At 45.2% G+C, this 22,885-nt stretch overlaps 1 protein-coding gene across 6 annotated transcripts in view; it reads left to right on the top strand.

Annotated features, from left to right (window-relative positions):
* Positions 1-22,885, top strand: part of LOC116945424 (SH3 and multiple ankyrin repeat domains protein 2-like) — a 661,289-nt gene that overhangs the window by 385,781 nt on the left and 252,623 nt on the right. For all 6 annotated transcript variants that reach the window (XM_032959740.2, XM_032959739.2, XM_032959738.2 and 3 more), the window contains exon 13: positions 606-716. In XM_032959740.2, coding sequence (XP_032815631.2) covers positions 606-716 — 111 coding nt within the window. The remainder of the gene's footprint in view (positions 1-605; positions 717-22,885) is intronic.

The following is a 22,885-nucleotide window of genomic DNA, read 5'->3' as shown; positions in this document are numbered from 1 at the left end:
ATTATTACTTATAGCTCGTCACGTGTGTTTTCCTCGCAGTAAGTGATCGAACACTAAAAGCACTATCACCCAGTCAATTCAACAGCAACCTTCATGGGCTGTGGGAATCAACAACATAGAGACGGCTGTCTGCCATAAGAATGTGGAATTGTTAACCACTGGCTCGGGGCACTTATGTACGTGTGAAAAAAGAATCAAAACAATCTCAAGCAGTTTTAATGTTGAATAATTATATTGGGTGTTTTTTTTTACTATGGAAGCTGAACTGGCAGGCCTCTTTTAATAAGGAGTGTCCTGAGCTATGGTGTTTATCCATTTTTATTAATTAGCGTTTTACTTGTTTTTATTTATTAATACTCTACTTAACCCATGACAATTGCACTATGCCTACTCAACGTGTTGAATTCTTTGCCACGTGTACTTTTGCATGGATAGAAGTCTGACAATTATTGTTGTAGATAAGTACTTATAAGTTTTCTTAAACGTCTTATTTGAACACTATGCATTTCCAGATATTCAAATTTGGAAGGAAATATTGCCATGCTTGACTTCCAACGTTATGTTTCTCTCTTGTTTTTGCGTTCATTTCCACCCAATCATAACAGTGCTAAGCATTGGCCAAGGAGGATTCTGGGAAGGCAGTGTGAAAGGTCGAGTTGGCTGGTTTCCTGCAGACTGCGTGGAAGAAATCAAACTGAGGAACGACTCTGTACAAGGTAAGTGGCTCGCCCTCAGAGACCTTCCCTAATAGTGCCAGGTCGGCGCACTGAGCTGGCACCACTGAGATTGTGGGTGAGAATCTGAGCAACACCTGTGACAAAACCAGGTTCTCAGGTCGATAGAGTGTCGTGACCTCTGGTCACCGATGAATTCATAAAAATTCCATTATTGTAAATTAAAAAATCGCTTAATTCAGTTTATTACATTTGGATGAGATTATTCGTTTTGGTTTTGACGCGTGACAAATACTCTTTACAGGGTGTAAAACACGTTTACCTCTTGTGTGTACGACGTGTAATCAAGGAGCTTCGGTCGTAGTTTGTGACGTCGTCTTCTGGGTTCATTGTCCAACACAAATAGGTGGAGTGGCTCGGCTGTGAGAAATTCAAAACGTGATTTCCTAATCTCACGACGTAATGCCGAAAGGTGATTGAAATCTTTTTTTTAATGACCTAGTACTTTTGGGGTTCGAAACCGTTCTTATAGTGCACGGCTGTCATGGAGACGCAATGTTTCACAGACGTAGTCTGCGGTCAAGTCAAAATGTCTAATTTGTGGTTACATTTTTAGATTTGCCAAAAAATAAGCCATGTCGCTGGCACACAATAGCCTCCTCTTTTTTTCGTGTGGCATCATAGGATGTTTAAGGTCTGCTGTGAAGCGGATGGTGGGTAGTATTTTACGGCTAATACACCTGCAGCTATAACCGATGATTTGAATACTGCGCTGTAAAGTGTCTAAACAAATGTAATCTGTTGGGTATTTAACACGTGGGCATGAAAAAACGTCACGTCCGTTCACGTAACAGCGTGAGTTATTTGACCGTGTCATCAGGTGGAGGAGGGTGCACGACGCCCACTGGCATTTTATTCACGGCACAGGTTCTGACCCGACACAACAGTGCCATGGGTACAAAGCCACGCCTGTCAACACCGTATACCACCTTGCCGATGACATCCAATAGCTCGTTTTTGGCCACCCTGCTCTTCCGTGCCGTTCGTACTGCAACACGCCTGATAATGCACTCGCTTTTATTGAACGCAATGAAAACGCGCGCGTGCGATTCATCACCGCGATGCTGAGACGGTCTGTTCCCGAGCCGCTTGCCGCCACGGTGCCTTCCTTCTGGAAGATGTGAAAGCACCCCGACAAATAACTTGGACTGCTGATTTACCCAGTCCCTCGATGTTTTATGTTGGATGTGTTTTCGGCTGCCATTGTTTGTGTGAGTGAGCGAGCGAGCGACGCAAGAGTACACCATCGCGCACTCTTTAATGAGATCTATACATCAGCAAAAGGAAAATAGCATGCGGTGATTGTATATATGGTAAAAAGAGGACACGGTTCAGCCATGCAATTTCGAACTTTTATTAAGGGGCCGTCCATAAATGACGTCACGATTTTTATCCCCCCCCCCCCCGCCTCGTCACACGGCGTCACAAAAAGTCAGACCCCCCCCCCTCAAATATGACGTCACAAAGCTCTGCCGCCCCCGCACCCAAAATAATAAAACTTGCTTCAAATCGCTTTAAACTATTGTCATTGTAGTGCGTATTTAATGTGGCGCTGCACTCTGATGTTATAGGAGAAAACATTTATTAAAACGTCTATTTAATTAAGTAGAACGTGTTTATATTTATTTAAAGTTGCGCATTTTGATGTGACGTCACATTTCTCAAACCCCCCCCCCTCGTCACAAATGTCTGATCCCCCCCCCCACCCCCCCTAGGTGCGTGACGTCATTTATGGACGGCCCCTAATTTAAAACAGCATATGGTGGGGTTGTCAAGCAGTCACATTCGCGGCCTCGTTGGTCATAATATTGACCACAGCACAGATCCCAGTACTTTTAAAGCTGCTTATATTAAGGGGATCCAGGGCAGGCTCAGATATAGTTGCCGTTGGCGTTGTGAAGAATCCACCCCGGGGTCTCTGCGACGTAACAATACATTAAAGGAACTGTGTTGGCAGCATTATACAAGTGCACATAATCGTAACAAATAAATCACCACATTGATCGTTAACACTATCTAACAATCGGGAAAATGTGTAGAAGACCGGTGGTTAAGAAGTATCTTGCTCTGAAGCAGGGCTATTGTTGATATTTCACGGAATGGCACATGTTAAGCCGTTGCTTAACATGTGTCAGTGGCATTATAGCTCAGTGAAGGAGCCACCTTGACCATTACTCACACACAAAGACAAAGACCCCCATCTAGAGTTTATCAGGCTGTTGGGGCAAGTGCGGTTAGCGAGCACCTATTAAGGCTGGCGCGGTGCACAAGCGGGGTAGGTGGCGATCACCATGCCCGGCCCCCTTTGTCTCCCCATTGCTGATGTTTACCCACCTCACCAGGTGCAGTACTTATAACTGAATCGACGTAGATGATGAGGCCCAGGGACCGGTTTCGCTATTCGCCACAATTATTGGTCGTGAGCGGGAATCGAACTCGGGTCGCCAGGTTAGTAGCGCAGTGCGCTAATCAATAGACGACAGGTCCCCATATTATTATTATCAGGCACACACACTGATTTATACATGAAAACGTAACCCGCTTTCAGATTTTCCAAACACCCGCCCGTTTTGTGTGCTCCCGTTGTGAGCACAATTTCAAGCAGACAATGCATTGCCCTTCGCTCTCCACAACGCACGTGTGCGCTCACTCCTTTTAACCTCAAACAAGCCGACCGTCACATCGGATTGCGTCGGTGCGTTCAAAAGCCGACCTGAAATTTGGTGGCGACAAAGACACAAAAAATCCAAAACTCCACGCCGCCGTCACCAACGGCCATGCGGCCTTCAAAGGACAAACGTGCACAAGGGGGGGGGTTGAGGGAGGGCGGGCGCTGTGGGCAATGGATTTTCGTCAGTGGTTAGAGAATGTACGCATTCGAGTGGTGGTGAGCAGTCTGTCGGACAGCTGCCATCGACTCCCGACTAAGTGGTACAATTGTTTTAGCGACCCTATGAGGATGATGGGCTGAGCAGGGCAATGGTATAGTAGCGGCAGAGAGAATCAAGTGCTCTGACACGCCTTGGGTTAGAGCCTTCAGTGGATCGCAGTTATCTGATTCAGCAGGGTCCTGCTTTGGTATGTTTTGCCGATTCCTGTTGCTTAAGCTTTGTACGTCCTGTATGTCTGTTGAACTTCTTACGCACCCTACGTCGCCGACCATGCTAATCGGAGGTACGGCGGAAGGATGGTAATAGCTGATTGTATGAGATAGTTGATGATGGTTAATGATGGCGTGATGTTCCGAGCTGGTTGACGTATGTATGTTGAACTTCTTTCGCACCGTACGTAGCCAACCGTGCAAATCGGAGGTACGGGGGAAGGACAACAAACTCCAGAAGCCAACAATCGTACTTAATGTCAGACACCAACTTGCCGTGCTGTATCCTGCATGTACTGTGTTACCCTTGCAATGGCCTTTCTTCTACATAGCACGGAAAAAAAATGAATTGGTTGCGAGTGTTTTCCACGCCGTTATTTCAGAATATTAAGGACGGCGACAGCAAGCGTTGAGTCAAACTGCAAATCTGTCTCGTGAATATAAATACTCGTCGACAGTCCAAATAAAATCACTGCAAATATTTGTTTTCACGTGCACGCACGCACACACACACACATTACACTCCCGGCGAAAAATTATTCATTTCATCGTCGAAAGTGGGGACAAACATTACGGACGTTCTCGAGATTCCTGGGCGAGTTTCTCTCAACACTGACCATCTGTTCAGTGTCGGCGGCATGATTTTGCGAGCTTGGTTTCAGTCATTTGACAGTACGCAAGTCAACGTAGGCCCCCGCCGACATAATCCGAAACGGCAAGCTTTTTCGAAGGAATTGTTTTTCCCACATTGAGGAGGAGAAGAAGAAGCAAACAACAACAACAACGTGGCGAGAGTTGTGGCCGTCACCCAAGCGTATTTGCGCTCAGGGGATTTGGGAGAAACAGCAACAGCGGCTTCGTGCTAAGTGCCAGACGTCGATGCATCGCAACGCTGGAACAAGCATTTAGGCTGCGCCCGTCTCGATGAGCGGTCGAAAGTCAGTGGTGAAAAACAATATATGCATTTGAGTGGCGGTGAGCAGCCTGTAGGGCAGCTGCTATTGATTTCCTACTAAGTGGTACAATTTTAGCGATCCTGTGGGGATAATGGGCTGAGCAGTGAAGTGGTATAGTGGTAGTAGTAGAATCAAGTGTTCTAACATGCCAGTTGTGTTATTTAGTGCGGCCCTGCTTTGGTATGCTTTGCCGATTCCTGCTGCTTCAGTATTGTACGTATGTCTGCTGGACTTCCTTTGCGCCGTACATCGTCAACCGTGCTAATCGGAGGTGCGGGGGAAGGGCTACAAACTCGAGGAGCCCACAATCATTATTCCTGCCAGACATCTACTTGCTGTTCTGCCTCCTGCATGCACTGTGTTGCCTTGCAAGATGGGTGCTCTAATCAGGCAATTTTTCTGCATTATTCACGCGATCTGGATTTAAAGACATGCACCCAAAACACTCGTAACTGGGTTCAATATAGGGCACATCGGTATCAGCTGACTTACAACTGTTAAACGCACAGTGCTCTGAGACAACTTTTGGAATCACTCATGGGAATTGCTCATTTGCGAGCAAAATGCACTTTTCTTGCATTTTTAAAAATCTGTGTTATTACAGCGCTTCCTTAAGTACATATTCATCATCGCAGCGTATAAATATTAATGGTGAAACATTAACCATCCCAGATTTGCTGACGTCGTAGTCATTATAGCGTCCAATGGGAATGAACTGCAGGAAATGATATGTACATATTTAACAAACAATTTCAAGTCATTTGTTAATCCACTACTGGCCGAAGCCCTTCCCTACACCATACTGGACAAGGGGGCTTTGGCGTGTATACCTCACTACGCCGGTCAGTGCAGATAGGTCAAGCGGGAGGGTGCCCAGGACCAGCTCAGACTTCACCCACGACTGATGTTAGCCGTCGCTGGGGAATTAAACGCAGATTGCCGGGTTCCTGGCGCAGTGCACTAACCATGATGCGACTGCTCCCACCCCTGTGCATCCACACAGAGTAGAGCGTTGCTCCCCCCTTACACTACCTCTCTGCCCCTCCACGAACAGAAGAGCCACATGTCACATTGTGGAATGAGCCGAATGTGACGACGCACCTGTGAAGGTCTCTGCGTTTACTAGCAACTCAACAATTTTTTTTTATATTGTACTTGTTATAAGTATGATGGTTGTTTACCGCTCATGGCACATTTTCAGAAGGGTTCCTGACACGTTTTTTAGCAATAGGGGGCGATGACTGCTACACGTAGAGAGAACATTCATTGAATAATTTGCGGGTAAATACTCAAACTTGGCACATTTGGACCAAATTTGGCAAATAGTGCTTGTAGCACGTTTAATGATTTTTTTCCGCCATGGCATTGCGTTATTTCGCCAGTTGGCGTCTCGTCGTGATGAATTGTACGACGCACATTTCTTGTTGGAGTGTTTTCGCGTAAACTGCTTTGTCATCCGAGACCCTGGGATTCAAATCCCCAAGCGGGAGACATTGTCTGTGTTACCGAATGGAGCGGGTTTTTTTTTCACTTCCATTTTTCCCTTCCATTGCTCTCTCTCTCTTGCTGTCGGAAAAATGTCCACGTAGACCAAAAGGCACTTCCCAGAATCTAGATGAATACGCTGCTCTCTTACGCAGGAAGGTGGCAGGGCCTTCCTTCGGGATTCGTTGGAAAATGGAAAAACAAACAAGTCTACTCTCTCATACGTGCTGCACATGGTTATATATTTAACTCTATAAACTATTATTATTACGAGCCATATAGGAATACACATGTAGAGTGCATGTGGGGCAGTCAAAAGTTTTGATAATTTTGATAAATTAGTTCATGGATTATATTTTCGTTGTTGCACTCGACAAAAAGTCAAAGTCTCCAAACTCAAACGAGCATTGGGTAGAGCTTATCCCCTCTAGCAGTCATGAGCCAGTTGTGAAATTCAACATTCCTATATTGGTGACCAGTTTCTCTACAGAACGACCACTGTAAGAATGTATGTATGTTGAACTTCGTTGGCACCATGCGTAGCCAATCCTGTTTTATTGAATTATCCAGCACGGGATTAAGAAATTCTGTAAATTATACATTAAATGTGCATCTGCCACATGGCAGATGCATGTTGATGCAACGACGAGTATCAGCCGGAGTATTTGAGCCGCAAGTCAGACATGTGTCCGGCTAGCGGAGTGACGTCTGCCCGCGTGGGGTCGTACTTGTGTTTGCTGGGTGTGCGCTGAGTGACGCCTTCTCTCCCGTGAATAACGGGCTTTATTCATACACCAGTTCTTCCAGCCGGGATAATGGTCTGATAATTAGAGTTGTTTGGCTTTTAACAACCAAATGCTCTTACCGTACCACATTGGCCACATTAAGCTTTTTGCTCCAAAACCGGAGAACCCATTCAATGTTTACACACTGGCACTAATTGCCTCGTCTTTGTTCCAATACGGTTCAAGGTCGGGGTTCAGATCGTCGTGAGTGTTTGGGTCGAGGGTTAACGACGGTGTTGATGCAGCACATATACAATTGATATATTTTTTTCTGTTTGTCTGTTGTTCGTAGAATTATAACGTTGATGTTTTCAACGTCGCATTTTTTTTGATACGGGCAACGACAAGTCTGTAACGCCTCATTCTTCCGGTTTAGCTTTCGGGCCGTGAGGGCGTGGAGATTCCTTCACCCTTATCTCCTGGCAGTGGTCTCTCCACTTGTCTCTGTCCATCGCTGCATCTTTCATCACGAGCTTCCCATTGCCAGCGTTTGACATTCAACATCGAGTCAGATTGTGTTTTCTTTTGCCCGAGAACCTTCGACTTTTCCCTCCATCGCCATCCTGCTCAGCTGGTCACCATGCAGCCTGGTCACATGTTCACTTGGGTGCAGTGTCTGTTCTGTCCAGAGCTTCCTCATTAATTTGTTGCATTGCCCTTTTTTTAAGAAAAGCTCGTAATTATCGGGAAGGCTTTTCATTGCGAGCGTAGTAGGCCACTGTAACACTGTATTTCTTCATTTTAATCTGCTGGAATCCACCTTGAAAGTAAGACAATCCCCGCTGCTGGCTGGAGGCCACCGATGCAGATGAGCTCTACCCGAGTGCTCGTTTTGAACAGCGAGCCACCTTGACTTGGAAAGCATCGAGGCTCATTCTAAGGAGGGGCCCTTCCACGGCATTTTAACACGTACAGCGAGGGACCAATTTTGAAAGAAAAAAAAAACGATGATGAAAAACCTTTATTATGGATTGCATGGCATGTTGGCCGTATTGGGAATTATAAGCATGATTGGTGATAGAGCAACCTTTCTTAGGTCAAAGGCAATTCATAAACACTGATGAAGACTGCTTGTGTTGTGATCGAAACGTCGTGGGTTTTTTTGCTTTTCTTATTATTTTATTTAGTTTATATTAAATTTTCTTATTTTTATTTTATTTTCTATCTTCGTGACTTTACTGAAAGAACCAAGAATATGAATACTGTGTAGGGAGTGCCTATTTACTGGCCAAAGGCCTACCAGCCACCAGCAACTGCACTAATACATACGTGGCTTTAAAAATCAACAACCACGATTTATCCACTGCTGGATTAATGTAGAGGACAGTGGAGTCAAATCCATTGTTGTTACGGTGCTTGTTTGATTCTACTTCGTATGCTCCTCACCTTTACCCACCTGCATTTATCAGCTTGGTGAAGTATGGTCGGATAACTCCCCACCCCCACAACCTTGATGGCATTGGGAGGCCCCCATCTAGCCCTTTCCAGGGTGCTTTAAAATGCAAGCCGACGGCGTTCAGTGAGGGAGGTGACGGAATGGATGGAGGGACAGGAGCTGGCAATGCAGCTGATGTTGCTGGGGTAGGTAGGGCAGAATGAGGTGGAGTGTGATGCCGAGTGAGGGTGTCTGATGGGTGCAACGTGGATGAGAGTCGGTGGGGTATGGGGCACGTGCGTCAAGTGGTGAAATGGGCATGGATTAGGATAGGTGAAGGGTGGCAGGGGCAGATGTCTGGTGGCCTGGATAGTTGAGCTGATGGAGGAGCACAGTGTAGGGCTGGGGGAGAGATGGGGTTAGGTGCACATATTGTTGCGTATGGGAAATGTGTTCAGGGGATAGATGCCAATGTCGAGGTCTGCTGGCTACGACAAAGCGGCTTCAGGAGAGAGTCAGTGTAGTTGAGCTTTCCCTCTTCCATTGAAGGAGCCCAAACCAGAGTGGTTTACTATACGGACCATAGCTTGGGTTGCATGGCCACAATCGCACCACTGTGACTTGTTTTTAATTTACCATTAATGAAAAAGATGTGCTCATCGACCTGGTGATGTTCTGATGCGGTTGATGGTTACACCAGTCTTATCATCTATCACTGTGGCCACCCAGAATATCACCACACTTACCGATTATGTTTAGTTTATCCGGTGCGGCGAGATACTTACGTGATAATACCTACTATAATCACACAGGAATGTCTGTCCTTGATGCTCGTGACATCGCTCTACATCGAGCAGCCCCCCTCATTAATATTCATGAGCAGGTGCCGTCCTCCAAATGGACACGCCCCCATTATTACCTACTATAATGAGCCAAAATGTCTGTGTGCAACGCTCGTGACGTCACTCCACGTAGACCAGCCCCCCTGATTAATAATCATGAACAGGTTACGTCCTCCACATGGACCCCCACCCCCTCATTCATAATCATGAGCAGGTGACGTCACGCCACATGGAGCACCCTCCCCCTCATTAATAATCATGAGTAGGTGACGTCACTCCAAATGGAGCACCGTCCCCCATCATTAATAATCATGAGCAGATGATGTCACTCCACATCGAACAGCCCCCCTCATTAATAATCATTATAAGGTGACATCCTCCAAATGGACCCCCCCCCCCCCCCCCATTCATAATAATAATAATTAGCGGCTGACGTCGCTCCACATGGGGGGGCGAGGCGTCAACTCACAACCCTCACTACACAGGCAGAACCCTCACGTCACGCGATCTCCATCACGCTGTTGTTGAGACATAGAAGTAAAAAAGACGTCATGATGAACAAGGGATTATAACCTTTAAATGAAATAAGTCTGTGTCACCGCGCCCTTACAAATTGCACACGAATGGATGCAATGAATATATCACGTCGCGGTCTGATTTTCGCTTGCAAGTTTCAGATTTACTGCAATACACCCATCCTTGGACAGGCAAAAGGCTAGTTATTTATAATTTTGGTCGTATCACATATGCGTTGTTCGAGTCTCCTTCATCCACGCACAATCTACAAACACAAGGTTTATATCACGCAGCAGCCATTGGGCTCTACTTACGACATGCAAAACTAACAATAACTGACACGTGTAGTTGTTTTTTCATATATATATAATTTCAAGATAAAACTTTTCTAGGTTCATGATCGTGCAAAAAGAAGTGGGGAGTTGATCAGTGCAAAAGATGTGTCAATAAAAAAGGCTGCACATGAATACCACTTCTACTACTACTATAATAATAATAACGATTACTTTATGATCACCAAGAGAGCAATACCTTCACTGGTAGTATATTTAGGAACTGTGGGTTGTCGCAAGTTGCTTAAAGTCACACCAGATCACGTTCAGGATTCTCGTAAATTCGGTGCAAAAATTCCCCAAGTAGTCAAACTCAAGCAGCCTCATCACCAATGCGCCTACAAATGCACGACCGATAATTCCACACCCGGAATTTTTTGTTCGTTTACCGAGCGCTCCTCCTGAAGCAACCCCGGCTGCGGTGACTTTCGGTGGATTGTCACTCGCAAGGTCGGTTCCCACATGTCAGTGGCATTTGACGGTCTGGGTGACGGTCGTGCGGGGGCTAGGGCCGTGTCCGCAGGGGAGGTTGGCTTTTAACTTCGCTATCCCATGGCCAGAGAACTGCAGCTGGGGGGCGAACTCTGGCGTGCGACGACAGAACACCAAGTGTCAACAAGCTTCTACATTGCTGGTTGGGCCAAAATCCCATTGGGCCCAAAGCAGGCTGCTCTACGTAGACCCACGGTGTATACTAAGGTAGTGTGGCAGGGTCAGGACTGTTGGGTGCCCAAGGTTAGACTGACTGAGGTTGGGATGAGATAATATGTTTGGGGTTCATCTGGTAGCGAGAGACTGGTTGGATTAATCTGATTAAGTGAGGGTTACGTCGATAGAGTTTAATTTGAGCTGATGAAGTTAGGCTAATAGTGCTATTATTGAGTTGATGGGGTTAGAATTAGATAGATAGGAGAAGCGTTAGGCTGCTGGGTTAGAATTAGGCAGATAGGGTTATGGCTGTAATTATTTCAACTATGTTTGGTTAATGTTTAGGTTTATATTGGTAGGATTAGGCTTCTACCGATAGGCATAGAGTTAGGCTGATCAGCTTAAACATATTCTTTGGATCTTTCACTAAAGCCACGTAGATAGAAAAATAATAAAAATAATAAAATGTAACAATATCACGATGTTTCGATCGCAACACAAGCAATCGTCATCAGGTGATAAATATAGCGGGAGAGCTGCTGAGGCAGGAAAATTTATGGCGGGAGCGTTGCTAAGGCAGGGTGTTATAAAGGTTTGAGATGGGTGTAGCCCAAGGGTCAGTGGGCGGGGCTAGAGATGAAATTTGCATGTAAAGGTAAGATCGGAGAAACCTTGACAAAACGAAGCTGTGGGGTGGCCATTGTATTGTGAGAGATTAGCATGTCAATGTAAGACATTTAATCGCTTGTAAATGTAAGATCGGAGAGAGCTCGGAAAGAACCACCGCCACATTGAGGAAAGCGAACAACGGTGGCTGTGTTAGTGAATGTAACTCAGAGAGTCGAAAATAACCGCTAACATAGGCAGGTAGGATGGGAACATCACAGCCCGTAGCGTAGCCCAAGGGTCAGTGGGTGGGGCTAGAGATTAAATAGCCCTGATCTCAGAGAGAATAAGACTGCTCCGAGTTGAACTAGACAATTTAGACAAGACCCTCTTGCAATCACACTTAACATTGACAGAAAAATGTCTACATCTGATTGGGACCATGTAGATATCATGACAGCCCCTTCAGCCGCCTCAATGTCAGCTAAATGCAAAGATAACCTGATCTCCAAGTTCAACCTCCTTTCCAAGAAGAAGCCAGATCCATATATTAAAAAGTTAAATGGTGACAAGATTCTAGCTAAAGGGTTGAATTTCGCAGTCACCCCTAAACACATCCCAGTTGATGATATCATTCCCCAGGTCGATGTAGCCCTTAAGGGGTTGGGACACATTCCTGCAGACGTGGAAAGATCGGAAATCGCTGCAATTCTCAAAAACGCTAAGACACATATTAGCAACATCCTGCAAGGATGAGCGCCTTGAGCTTTCTCAACTAAAAAAGAGAGATTACATAGTCATCCTCTCAGCCGACAAGGGCAATGCCACTGTCATCATGGACAAAACCACATACATTAACAAAATTCAGGACCTACTTAATGATGGCAGCTATACCAAAATCAAAAGGGATCCTACCAACTGCCTGTTTACAAAAAACAACATCATCACTGATTCAACATCTTTAATCGAACCAACCAAGCGGTTTTCCTTAAAACCCTCTGCTGCTAGACCACCTAGATTGTATGGCTTACCAAAAATCCATAAAGAAGGTACACTACTCCGTCCTATCATCTCCACCATTCACTCACGCACCTACAAACTGGCCCGATTTCTGTCTGAGACCTTTCAACCATTCACATGTAAGACCACCTCAGCTGTACTTAACTCAGCTCACTTGATATCTTCAATTAAGGACATCTCACTCTCTCCAGGTGATTTGCTTGTCAATTTAGATGTGGTATCTTTGTTTACCAAAGTTCCTGTGCCTGACACCATTGTAATCATTGAAGATTTGGTCCAACAAGGACTGAATGCTGATGTACCGGCCCTGGTTAGACACTGCCTCACCAACACTTACTTCACCTGGAATGGAACATTCTACAAACAAGTTGAAGGGACCCCAATGGGTTATTCCTGTATCCCCAGTTGTAGCCAATGTTTTCATGGAGAAACTTGAGACAGATGCCATCCAGGCATCCACCCTACGCCCTTACTTGTGGAAGAGGTACGGAGATGATACGTTCGTCATCTGGCCACATGACCTACCAGCTCTGGACCAATTCTTCAACCACATCAATTCCATACACCCAGCCATTAAATTCACCATGGAGGTGGAAAAGGATGGCAAGTTAACATTCTTGGATGTTTGAATCGAAAAGAGACCTGATGGCTCAATAGGACACTCTGTCTACAGGAAAGCCATCCATACGGATTCCTACCTAAAACCTGACTCTCACCACCATCCATCCCAGAGGAATTCCCTCATGAAAACTCTACACCATAGAGTTTGATGTATTTCCGACCATCACCACCTAGCCAGTGAACTGAAACACGTACACCAAGCTCTCAAGATGAATGGATATTCAGACTACACAATCCGTAAAGCTATCACCCCAACCATTGGAAAAGAACCATCTGAGGACCCAATAAAAACATAACCTTGCCATACATAGCAGGGGTCACCAAAAATATTTCCAGAATCATGAGCAAACACAGGATCCAGGTGCGATTCTACACAGTACATAAAATTCGTGATTTGATCCCATCTGTGAAGGATGTGATCCCTGAAATGCAATACCCCCGCGTTGACAAAATAAGCCGTATCTGCGGCAGTAGTTACATTGGGAAAACTAAGCAACATGTCTCGGACCGCGTTTGTGAACATACTGTAAGGCAGATCTGAAACATGGTAGGACGAATACCTCGTCCGTGGCTGATCATTGTTTTAATGCTGTGGGCACACACAAAATTTATTTTGCCAAGATGAAGATACTCTGCAAACCCACTGGCTATCAGCAAAGATTCGTTGATGCAGACATCCAGATATATAAACACATACACAATTTCAACCGAGAAGATGGGTACAAACTGAACAATCATTGGAAGGGCGTTATTAACCAGTTTAGGTCATAACTGGCTGTGATGTTCCCTTCCTACCTGCCTATGTTAGCGGCTATTTTCGACTCTCTGAGTTACATTCACTAACACAGCCACCGTTTTTCGCTTTCCTCGATGTCGTGGTGGCTCTTTCCGGGCTCTCTCCGAGCTTGCATGTACAAGCAAATTTCTTGCATTGACATGCTAATCTCTCTTACATTGACATGCTAATCTCTTACATTGACATGCTAGTCTCTTACATTGACATGCTAATCTCTCTTACATTGACATGCTGATCTCTCTCACAATGACATGCTAATCTCTTACATTGACATGCGAATCTATATCATATTGACATGCTAATCTCTTACGTTAGCATGCTAATTCCTGTCATATTGACATGTTAATCTCTTGCATTGACATGCTAATCTCTCTTACATTGGCATGCTAATCTCTCCTGCCTTGACACGCTAATCTCTTACATTTACATGCTAATCTCTCACAATACAATGGCCACCCCCACAGCTTCGTTTGTCAAGATTTCTCCAATCTTACATTTACATGCAAATTTCATCTCTAGCCCCGCCCACTGACCCTTGGGCTACACCCATCTCTAGCCCCGCCCACTGACCCTTGGGCTACACCCATCTCAAACCTTTATAACACCCTGCCTTAGCAGCGCTCCCGCCATATATTTTTCCTGCCTCAGCAGCTCTCCCGCTAAATTATTCACCTGATGACGATTGCTTGTGTTGCGATCGAAACGTCGTGATATTGTTATTTCTTTATTAATGTAACTATTTTTCTATCTACGTGACTTTACCGAAAGACCCAAATAATATGAATTCCTGCAGTCACGAAAGCTTTAAGTCAAGCTTAAACATAGGCTGAACTTGTCAGGATGAGGCTGATATGGTGAGTGATCTTTTTTTTTAGTCTTGATATTCAGTAAAGTTTTATTGCAATAAATAATAAAAAGTGCTTTTTTTCTTGGAACTGTGTATGCTGCTAATTAAGTAAAGAGTAGTGACTTATCATGTTCATTTTGCCCATCTTAAATGTGTTTCATTTACACATTGGTCTGCGATCCAAAATAACGATAATGTGTATTCTCAACCACGCAACTTCACCTTGGGTTGTTTGAGTATAAATAATGATAATACGAATAAAAAAAAATCCCCAAAGTTTCGATTTAAAGCTTTCGTGACTGCAAGGATTCATGCATTTTATTGTTTTATTTTATTATTTTATTCTCATTCTACGTGACTTTACCAAAAGAACCAAATAAGAAAAATCCCCAAAGCTGCATTGAACACAATGTACTGCAGATGTAATACGTTTTATCAGTCGCGCAGAAGGTCATTCAGAATCAAGTGCCTTGCTGTGCAAAAAAACGACCCTGTGACACACATCTCCACTAGCCATTCACGCATCTCCATTCGGGGCCAGTGATGGAAATTCCACATTACCACGGTGGGTGTCTGTCTTGGGGATGCCGCGGTGGTGAGATGTCATCTCCCTCGTCCTGGTTATGCAGGAGGTCGTGGGTTCGATCTTGACCCTGATACCTGTATGTTTTGAGTTTGCATGTTCTGCTCATGGTCGCGTGGATTTTCCCCTACACGTTTAGAATCAACATGCATTTAGAGTATTTGGCTGCTATACATTTCCACGTGATCAGCCACTTCGTTGAGCCATCTTATGTGGCTAGGCATTTCTGAAAAAGAGCTATTTAGCTTAGTGGGCTTTACCTGGTCAATATAATTGTTTAGTGCTACTTGTTTTACGTGTAGAACACATGTTTTTGTGATGCTGCGTTGGGAATTAATGCGTTGAGTTCTGTGCAGAAAAAGCACTGTTGACTTCCTGCAAACCAGTAATCATCATGTGATTAAACCAGGTTCAGTCGAGTGAGTTGATGGTCTCAACCCATTCGTCAATAATTGCGGCAAAACCAAGTGACTAAATTTGGTTTACACTTATCAACAAAGAATATACATGTATTGGCTTGACTGCCACGTGACACACATCACTGTGCTTTGATGTAAGAAATGCGGCACTCCTAGTGAGGATTAAAGGCATCTGAGATTGAAATAGGTATGTGATATCACACGGTTAACTGCTCGCTCTGTGAGACTTCTGAATGGAAATTACTTTATCGCTTGACACGAAGCCGGTAGCAGAGTTGGGACATAATGGGGGTAAAGGGAAAAATACTAACAGGTGGTTATTTTATTGACCTTAGAATGCAAATAAACTGAGGTCAACCCCCAACTGGGATTTGAACTTTGAACCTTTCAATTGCGAGTCATGCCTTTTAGCTGCAGATTGAATACGTGATAAAATATTGAACGCTATTGGCTGAGCCACGCAAGGCTGTTGGCGATGCTATTGAAAATCAAACCCGAATACTGATTCACAAAATCGGGGGCAGCCTGAAATCAGGCCTCCTGGAATCAAGTCTCGAGCCACTGATTCTTTAAAAAAAGTGGCCTCGTGTTTCGGCAGCTTTTGAATGAGGGGTTGAGTTTTGGCGACGACTTATCGGTGCCTTCCTCTCTCCCGAGTCCCAAAGAGGCATTGCCAAGCGGAGTGCACTAAGGCACCTGCCCCTTTTAATTTCCACGCTCACTTTTCCGCATGAATCGCCCTCAGTTAGAGTTGCAATGCCGGTGCCAATTTATTCAATTACTGCGCTGAAAGCTTCTATGAGTCAGCACAAATGCTTTTTTTCTTACAATACTGTACACAGAGAATACTTGTAATCCCTCCACACACAAGGATACAGATCCCCCATATAGCCGTAACAGACTTTTGGGGCAAGTGCTGTTAGTGAGCAACTTTTAAGGCCCGCACGGCACACCAGGCGTTGGGTAGCCACCTTTATCTCCCCAGTGCTGATGTTTGCATACAGTATCAGGTACTCGGTTAAGGATGAGTCCACCTAAGCGTGGCTCAGGACCGGTTGAGAAATTCATCACTGTGATTGCTCGTGAGCAGGAATTGAACTCGGATCACCGAGTTAGTAGCGCCATGCACGACCCACTGTGCCACCACTGCCCACCACAAACAAAGAGACAGACAAAGATCCATTGTGCTGTATAGTCTTAACAGATTGTTGGGGCAAGTGCTATTAACGAGCACCTATGAAGGCTGGCGGCACGGCACACGAGGGGGTGGGTGACCGACACCACGCCCGTCTACCCTTTGTCTCCCTAGTGGCGATGTTTACACACCTCACTAGGTACTAATTTGAGGCTGAGTCGACCTACAGGAGGCTCTGGACCGGTTCAGATAATCGTCACTGGTGTTGGCTGTGAGCGAGAATCGAACTCGGGTCGCCAGGTTCGTAGTACAGCTAACTGCTACACATGTGCCCACTCCCATGCACATTGCTCAGACCTTTACAGCATGCAGCAGAGACAGAAAACCCCTCATTTCGCTTGTCAGGCTCCTGGAGCAAGTCCTAGCGAGACAACTTAATCAGCTGGTAAAGCCAGGACCAAATCATGCCACCTTTCCTCCCCATTGCTAATGTTGACACGCCACACAAGACACTCAAGTGTATGCCAAGGCAAATTGGAGGGCCAGGCCAACTTTAAAGTCCACTTTTCATTGGTAATTAGTACAGCCAGGAATAGATCCAAGGTTTCTGGGATCACATCACCCTTCATCGACCACAACACCACCGCTCCCTACACACAGAAAACTATCACCGGATTGCATTATGGACTGTTGGGGCAAGTGCTGTCAGCGAGCACCTATTAAGTTTGGATTGGCACACATGGTGTTGGTGTGGTTAGCACCATGCCTGGCCACCACCTTTTTGTCTCTCTGTGCTGATGTTCACAGACGCACACAAGGTGCTCATTTAAGACCGGGTTAGCCACGGAGAGGCCTTGGTCATATGTATATTGGGACCCTTTTTTGCCGGTAACAAAATTGCAAAAAAAATAGGCTTCACCCTTTCCGGAAATAATACCGATGTTAAGATGTCAAACACCAAATAGACACCATTTGCAAGGCATCACGTCTGACTTGATGCCTTGTCTTTTTCTCATCAGGCCTAGATCAGATTTGCAAAAAAAGCATATGACCAACGTAGGACTTCATCCAGCAGTGGATTAATAACAGCTTGAATATTCATCAAGTGACCTAGGACGACTGTAGTCATCCAGAACAGATCACGGAATATAGAATGATTCAGTATCCGATTCGCAAATACGAAGCCATCACAGCGATACCCTCCGCTAACTTCTGACAAAATAATTGGCCCAACCACCTCAATAAAAAAATATAGTCGTCGCTCTACAGCTACATTTGCCACACGAAGAAGAATATTGAGATGAATGATAAACGTATGTAACCTTCACGATGCACTCACTGAAAATGGACTGCATGCTGACAATACAAATGTAAGCACAGCTATCATTATACTGTGATTTGTCTCCGTAGGGCATTCGTCTTTACTGTACATGATGCTCATCGTAATTTTCTTTTAATTATAAACACAAGCAGAAGTGAGGGATAGTTGCCTCACAGTAATTAATAAGGAATGCATACATCAATGGGAGCTCACATGCATGCACGTTGCAATTTGTTTACAATTTGTTTACAATTTTCAGCCCGTGTGAATCCACTCCTGGATAAACGCCTCTCCCGTGCCCTTTCAGTCATGCAGGTTGTTTGACCATACTTCACCACGCTGGTCATTAAGGGTTGGCGGAGAAGGGGGAGCTCAGAACCAGTTTGGACGTCACTCTTAATCGCTGTGGATAGCCGTGACTGGAAATGGAACTCGGGTCACTGGATTCCTAGCACAGTGCGCTAACGACGGCGCCACCACTCTTCCTTCTTTGTGCATGTAATGCACACATCCTCTGGCAGAGTAGAACAGCGATACAAAAACAAGTGTTTGACTCTCATTGGTAAGGTTGTTCAATTCAAGCCCATCATCTCCCTGTGCTGGATGAACTGAACACCATTTACTGGTTAAATCAAACAGTGGGTTATATATGGAGACACTTGGCACCACCATTGGAAGGCGAGATTCCCACTGCTGGATCAGGATCAGTGGACCCAATTTGTATCACACATATAAATATAAATCCACCAGTTGGCTCTATGGACTATCGGTGCAAGTTTTGTTTGTGAGTACCTCTTAAGGCAGGCAGGCGACAGAGGGGAATTGTGGAGCCAACACAGCACCCAGCTGCATTTGCCAACCCAATGCAAGGTGCTGACAGGTGTACGATTATTTTACAAATCAATGAACTAGGTTAGAAGTCCAGTGCAATAGCTGCTGTTGCGCATCGTGGCCTGGGATCGAACTTTGGTGGCCAATGTTGCAACGCGGTCCGTCTAAGTAGCGGAGATACGTGAGGTATGGAAGGCTCGCTGGCAGGATGTCACGGTAGAGACTCAGGTGCCGTGGTGTGACGGAGATAACTGGACGATGCACCACCTGCGCTCCCCAACGTGCCAACTCAATGCGTTTTAACCGCCCGGTGCTCTCTGTGCGTTGTTGCGAGCGTCGCTCCTCTGCCCTCCACTGTTGTTGGAGGGCAACAACCTCCGGCTGCCGAGCAGCGTCTTTCACGAGCTTCCTCAACAGAAGCTGAACCACTACGATACTGCTCCCCATGAACATACACATACCTACACTGTGCATGGAGGTATAATTTTATGGATGAACTTTGGATTGAACAACATTAGACATTTTGGAATTGATAGATAATTTTTATAATTCTTTAAAAATAAATGGAATATATTTTCATATCGTTTATCGGTCACACACTAAACCGAATATTTTCTTCGAAAGTTTCTACGTTAACGATTCTATTTATTTAATAGAGAGTTTCGTCAGTACAAAAATAATTTGCACGTAAAATATTTGTATGTGTCAATAATATCAGCAAAAGTGATGTCACATGAACGAACGACATTGCACTTCTGGTGGAAAATCTGAAGAGTGAAGCCCAGGGAGTGACTAAACTTCCTGTGATCACTGAGAAACAATATTTGTTTTCTAATAATTCAAAATGAATCTTTAGTCCTGATTCTTGGATTTATTTATCTGCACCAAGTATATAATTTCATGCTTGAGAGCAAACATATAAATGTACACACATTCGTGTTTCGGTGTGATGCATGGCCAAAAATATTTTTTACAGTTTACACGGTTTTTCGACTACGTTTATAAATTAGCACATGTGTTACGAATTGTAAAAGTTCTCAAAAGTAAATCTACACACACAAATTGTATTCTTTGCACTGTGCAAACCCTCAAAGGTATTGCATAAACAGCAAAGAAACAAATACGCATTCTCTAGGAAGTGTTTGTCACTTGCAAGTCTACCTGTTGGAAGAGGTGCCTAAATAAAGCTGCTGCCAATTAAGTGGCATTCCGGAGGTATCAACTCGTTCTATTTGCCGTGCCATTGAGGTGCTGAAAGGCTAGAAATGTGTTATTTTCAAAATGGCTCAGAACAGCACCGGCACTGAGAATAATGAATCTCCCCCCTGATCATGCTGCCTGGATTAGGCTGGATCCTGACCCGTATCATCCGATTGACTGGATTAAAACACTGCAAAGTTCCAAACCGGATGCCTTCATCTCCACAACCCTGGAAGCAGTCCAGATGAAGCCCATCACACTTGGAATGTACATCTGGTTGGAGATTCCGAGGCAGGCCGTGAAACCGGTGGGCGGATTGACGTCGCGGAGAGTCCAGCGGATAGCAGAGATATGTACGTTGAGGAAAGGCGCTTCAACACCTGTGATCCTCAGGAAAGAAAATGGCACGAAGATGTGGTGATCTTCCCAAGATCACTTTCAAGTTCAGGTGTTTCCATGAACAATGAAATACGGGACAGTAACTCATCTGAACCAGTGGTGGAAATTTTATTCCAATCGATCTTTCGACATCATGCGATGAGACGAAGCACCATTGTGGAGCGTTCGCAGAGCTGTGCACCAGGCAGTCACGGCACAGGAACTTCTAAGATGCCTTCAACTATCTTTCATAGCCAACCACTAGGGGGTGCTGTTTACTACCACCCTGCTACTAAGAAGCGCGTCTCACGTGCAGTTGTATGTATGTATGTTGAACTTCTTTCGCACCGTACGTAGCCAACCGTGCGAACTGGAGGGGCGGAAATCGGAGTTATTGGTGACTGGGCTGAGACCATCAAATCACTACACTTGAGAACACAGTCGCAACATAAGTGGCTTCCTGAACTTGAAAGTAAGATCTCATTGGTGCCGCTGAATGCTCTGACCAATGAGCCATCTGGCTACCTCAAAAATCCTAAATGCTTTCATTTGGCTCTTGGAAACCTAAGTATGTTTACTAAGGGCTAACAGCCTTCATTGTTGCATCAATCGTCTGCAATACCAGCCCAATTCTTAGCCGTAGCCTATCCACTGTGGAAGGAAAGTCCTCTCCACGCTGTTACCATCCCTCTGGTTCTGGATTTGCTATATTGTTAATATAAGTAAATAAATATAAAAGCTGCACATTTATTTATAATCATGGCACCACGCACGCACATGATCATAAATACAAATTGCAAACTCTATACATGGAAAGCCACTTCATATTCACGATGCTCTGTGTACAACATCGTGAATATTAATCAGTCCATGGGGCACTGCTTAATAATTGGTTTCCCGTGACCTCTTCCTTTTGAGCCACCGTCGTGTTTTGTGCATGGGAGCGAATCAGGAGGTGCGCTCGTGAATAGTTCGTGAACGTGTGGCTTCATTCTTACTGGACATCCATGATAAAAGAGCTCTATAGCTCATCGGATTCCTCCGGTATAAATAAAGATTCCAATTGTTTTTGGTTAGGGTCATGATGTGTGTAATGTTCTTGCATCTCCACCCCACGGATAGCGGACAGAGGGCAGTGCAGTAATACCCACTTGTCCTGTACTTTCTATGCTCCCCAACCCGTCCTCGCCGGCGTGGTGAAGTTTAGTTGAATTATCCACACAGCCCTGCACGGTGTGGGGAGGGTTCCATCCACCAGAAAGGGCTGTACATGCGCATTGTAAATCTATATATATATAAATATGTGTACAAATATAAAATCCATAAACATTGTATTAGTTCTTATAAGAGGAATACAGATTTATTTTACTTAATTATTATAGTGGTATGCCTTTCAAATGCATATGTATATGCATATAAAAGACAACCCTAAGGTCGTATTGGAAAAATGAAAATCAAACTTTAGCTTATAAATACATGAATTACATTCGTGACTTGTTAGGAGGGGCCTGCATTGAGATAGATTCAGCAGTTCAGCAGGTTCCTCATTGAAAGTGTTTTGGAAGTGGAAAGTAGCCAGAGTTACCCCGTGAGCATAACATAACCCTCCCCCCTACCCCGCGCCTCCCCCCAACGCATTCAAACCGAGAACATGACGAAAATAATCGGCACTGATAGCTCGGGAACCCGTTTTCTGTACTGCCATCTCCAGGCACCTCACAGCCCAGAATGTTGAGAGCTTCACAACGGACGGCGATCCTTTTCTTGAACCCCCACCCACAAACGCAATCGCGTTACAGCTCAAAGCCATCCGCCACACCCGGCACCCTGCCGCAGGACATGGAATTTGCACGCCAGCGGCGGTAGCAGCAGCAGCAGCAGCACAAGCTGCCATTAAAATAATTAGCACTTCCTTCATCTGTGGCCCACGCCAATTTGCGGTGCATTTCTAATATCTTGACGGCCGCCCCCGATCGCGGGGACGGGAGGAGGTGGTGGGGACACGGAACGTTGTCTGCAGCTCACGAACGTCGCCCAGGCTACGCCTCTGATTGCGTTGATCGAGTGCGGGACGCGCCGCGCAAGCTCGAGAAATGGCGTTTTGCACCGCCGTTGCCCCATTGATGTGGCAGCCCAGCCACCTGGCCAACGGGGTCGTGAAAGCGCAAAGTACAACCGGACGAAACATTCCCAGGAAGTTCTTGCAACGATCGCCGAGAAAATGTTTACAAAAAATGGCAATGGTGGTGATCATTCGAAGCACCCAGGCACGTGAAGCTTAACACGAGAAAATAATTGTGCCAATTTGTAACCGAGGAACTGCTGCTATAATATAATACGCATAGTACCAAGCTC

This window comes from Petromyzon marinus, chromosome 24, assembly GCF_048934315.1.
Source record: "Petromyzon marinus isolate PM22_M1 ecotype Great Lakes invasive population chromosome 24, UKy_Petmar_22M1.pri1.0, whole genome shotgun sequence".
Taxonomy (NCBI): Eukaryota; Metazoa; Chordata; class Hyperoartia; order Petromyzontiformes; family Petromyzontidae; genus Petromyzon; species Petromyzon marinus.
The sequence above is the reverse complement of the archived record's forward strand: the minus strand, read 5'-3'. Positions and strand labels throughout refer to the sequence as shown.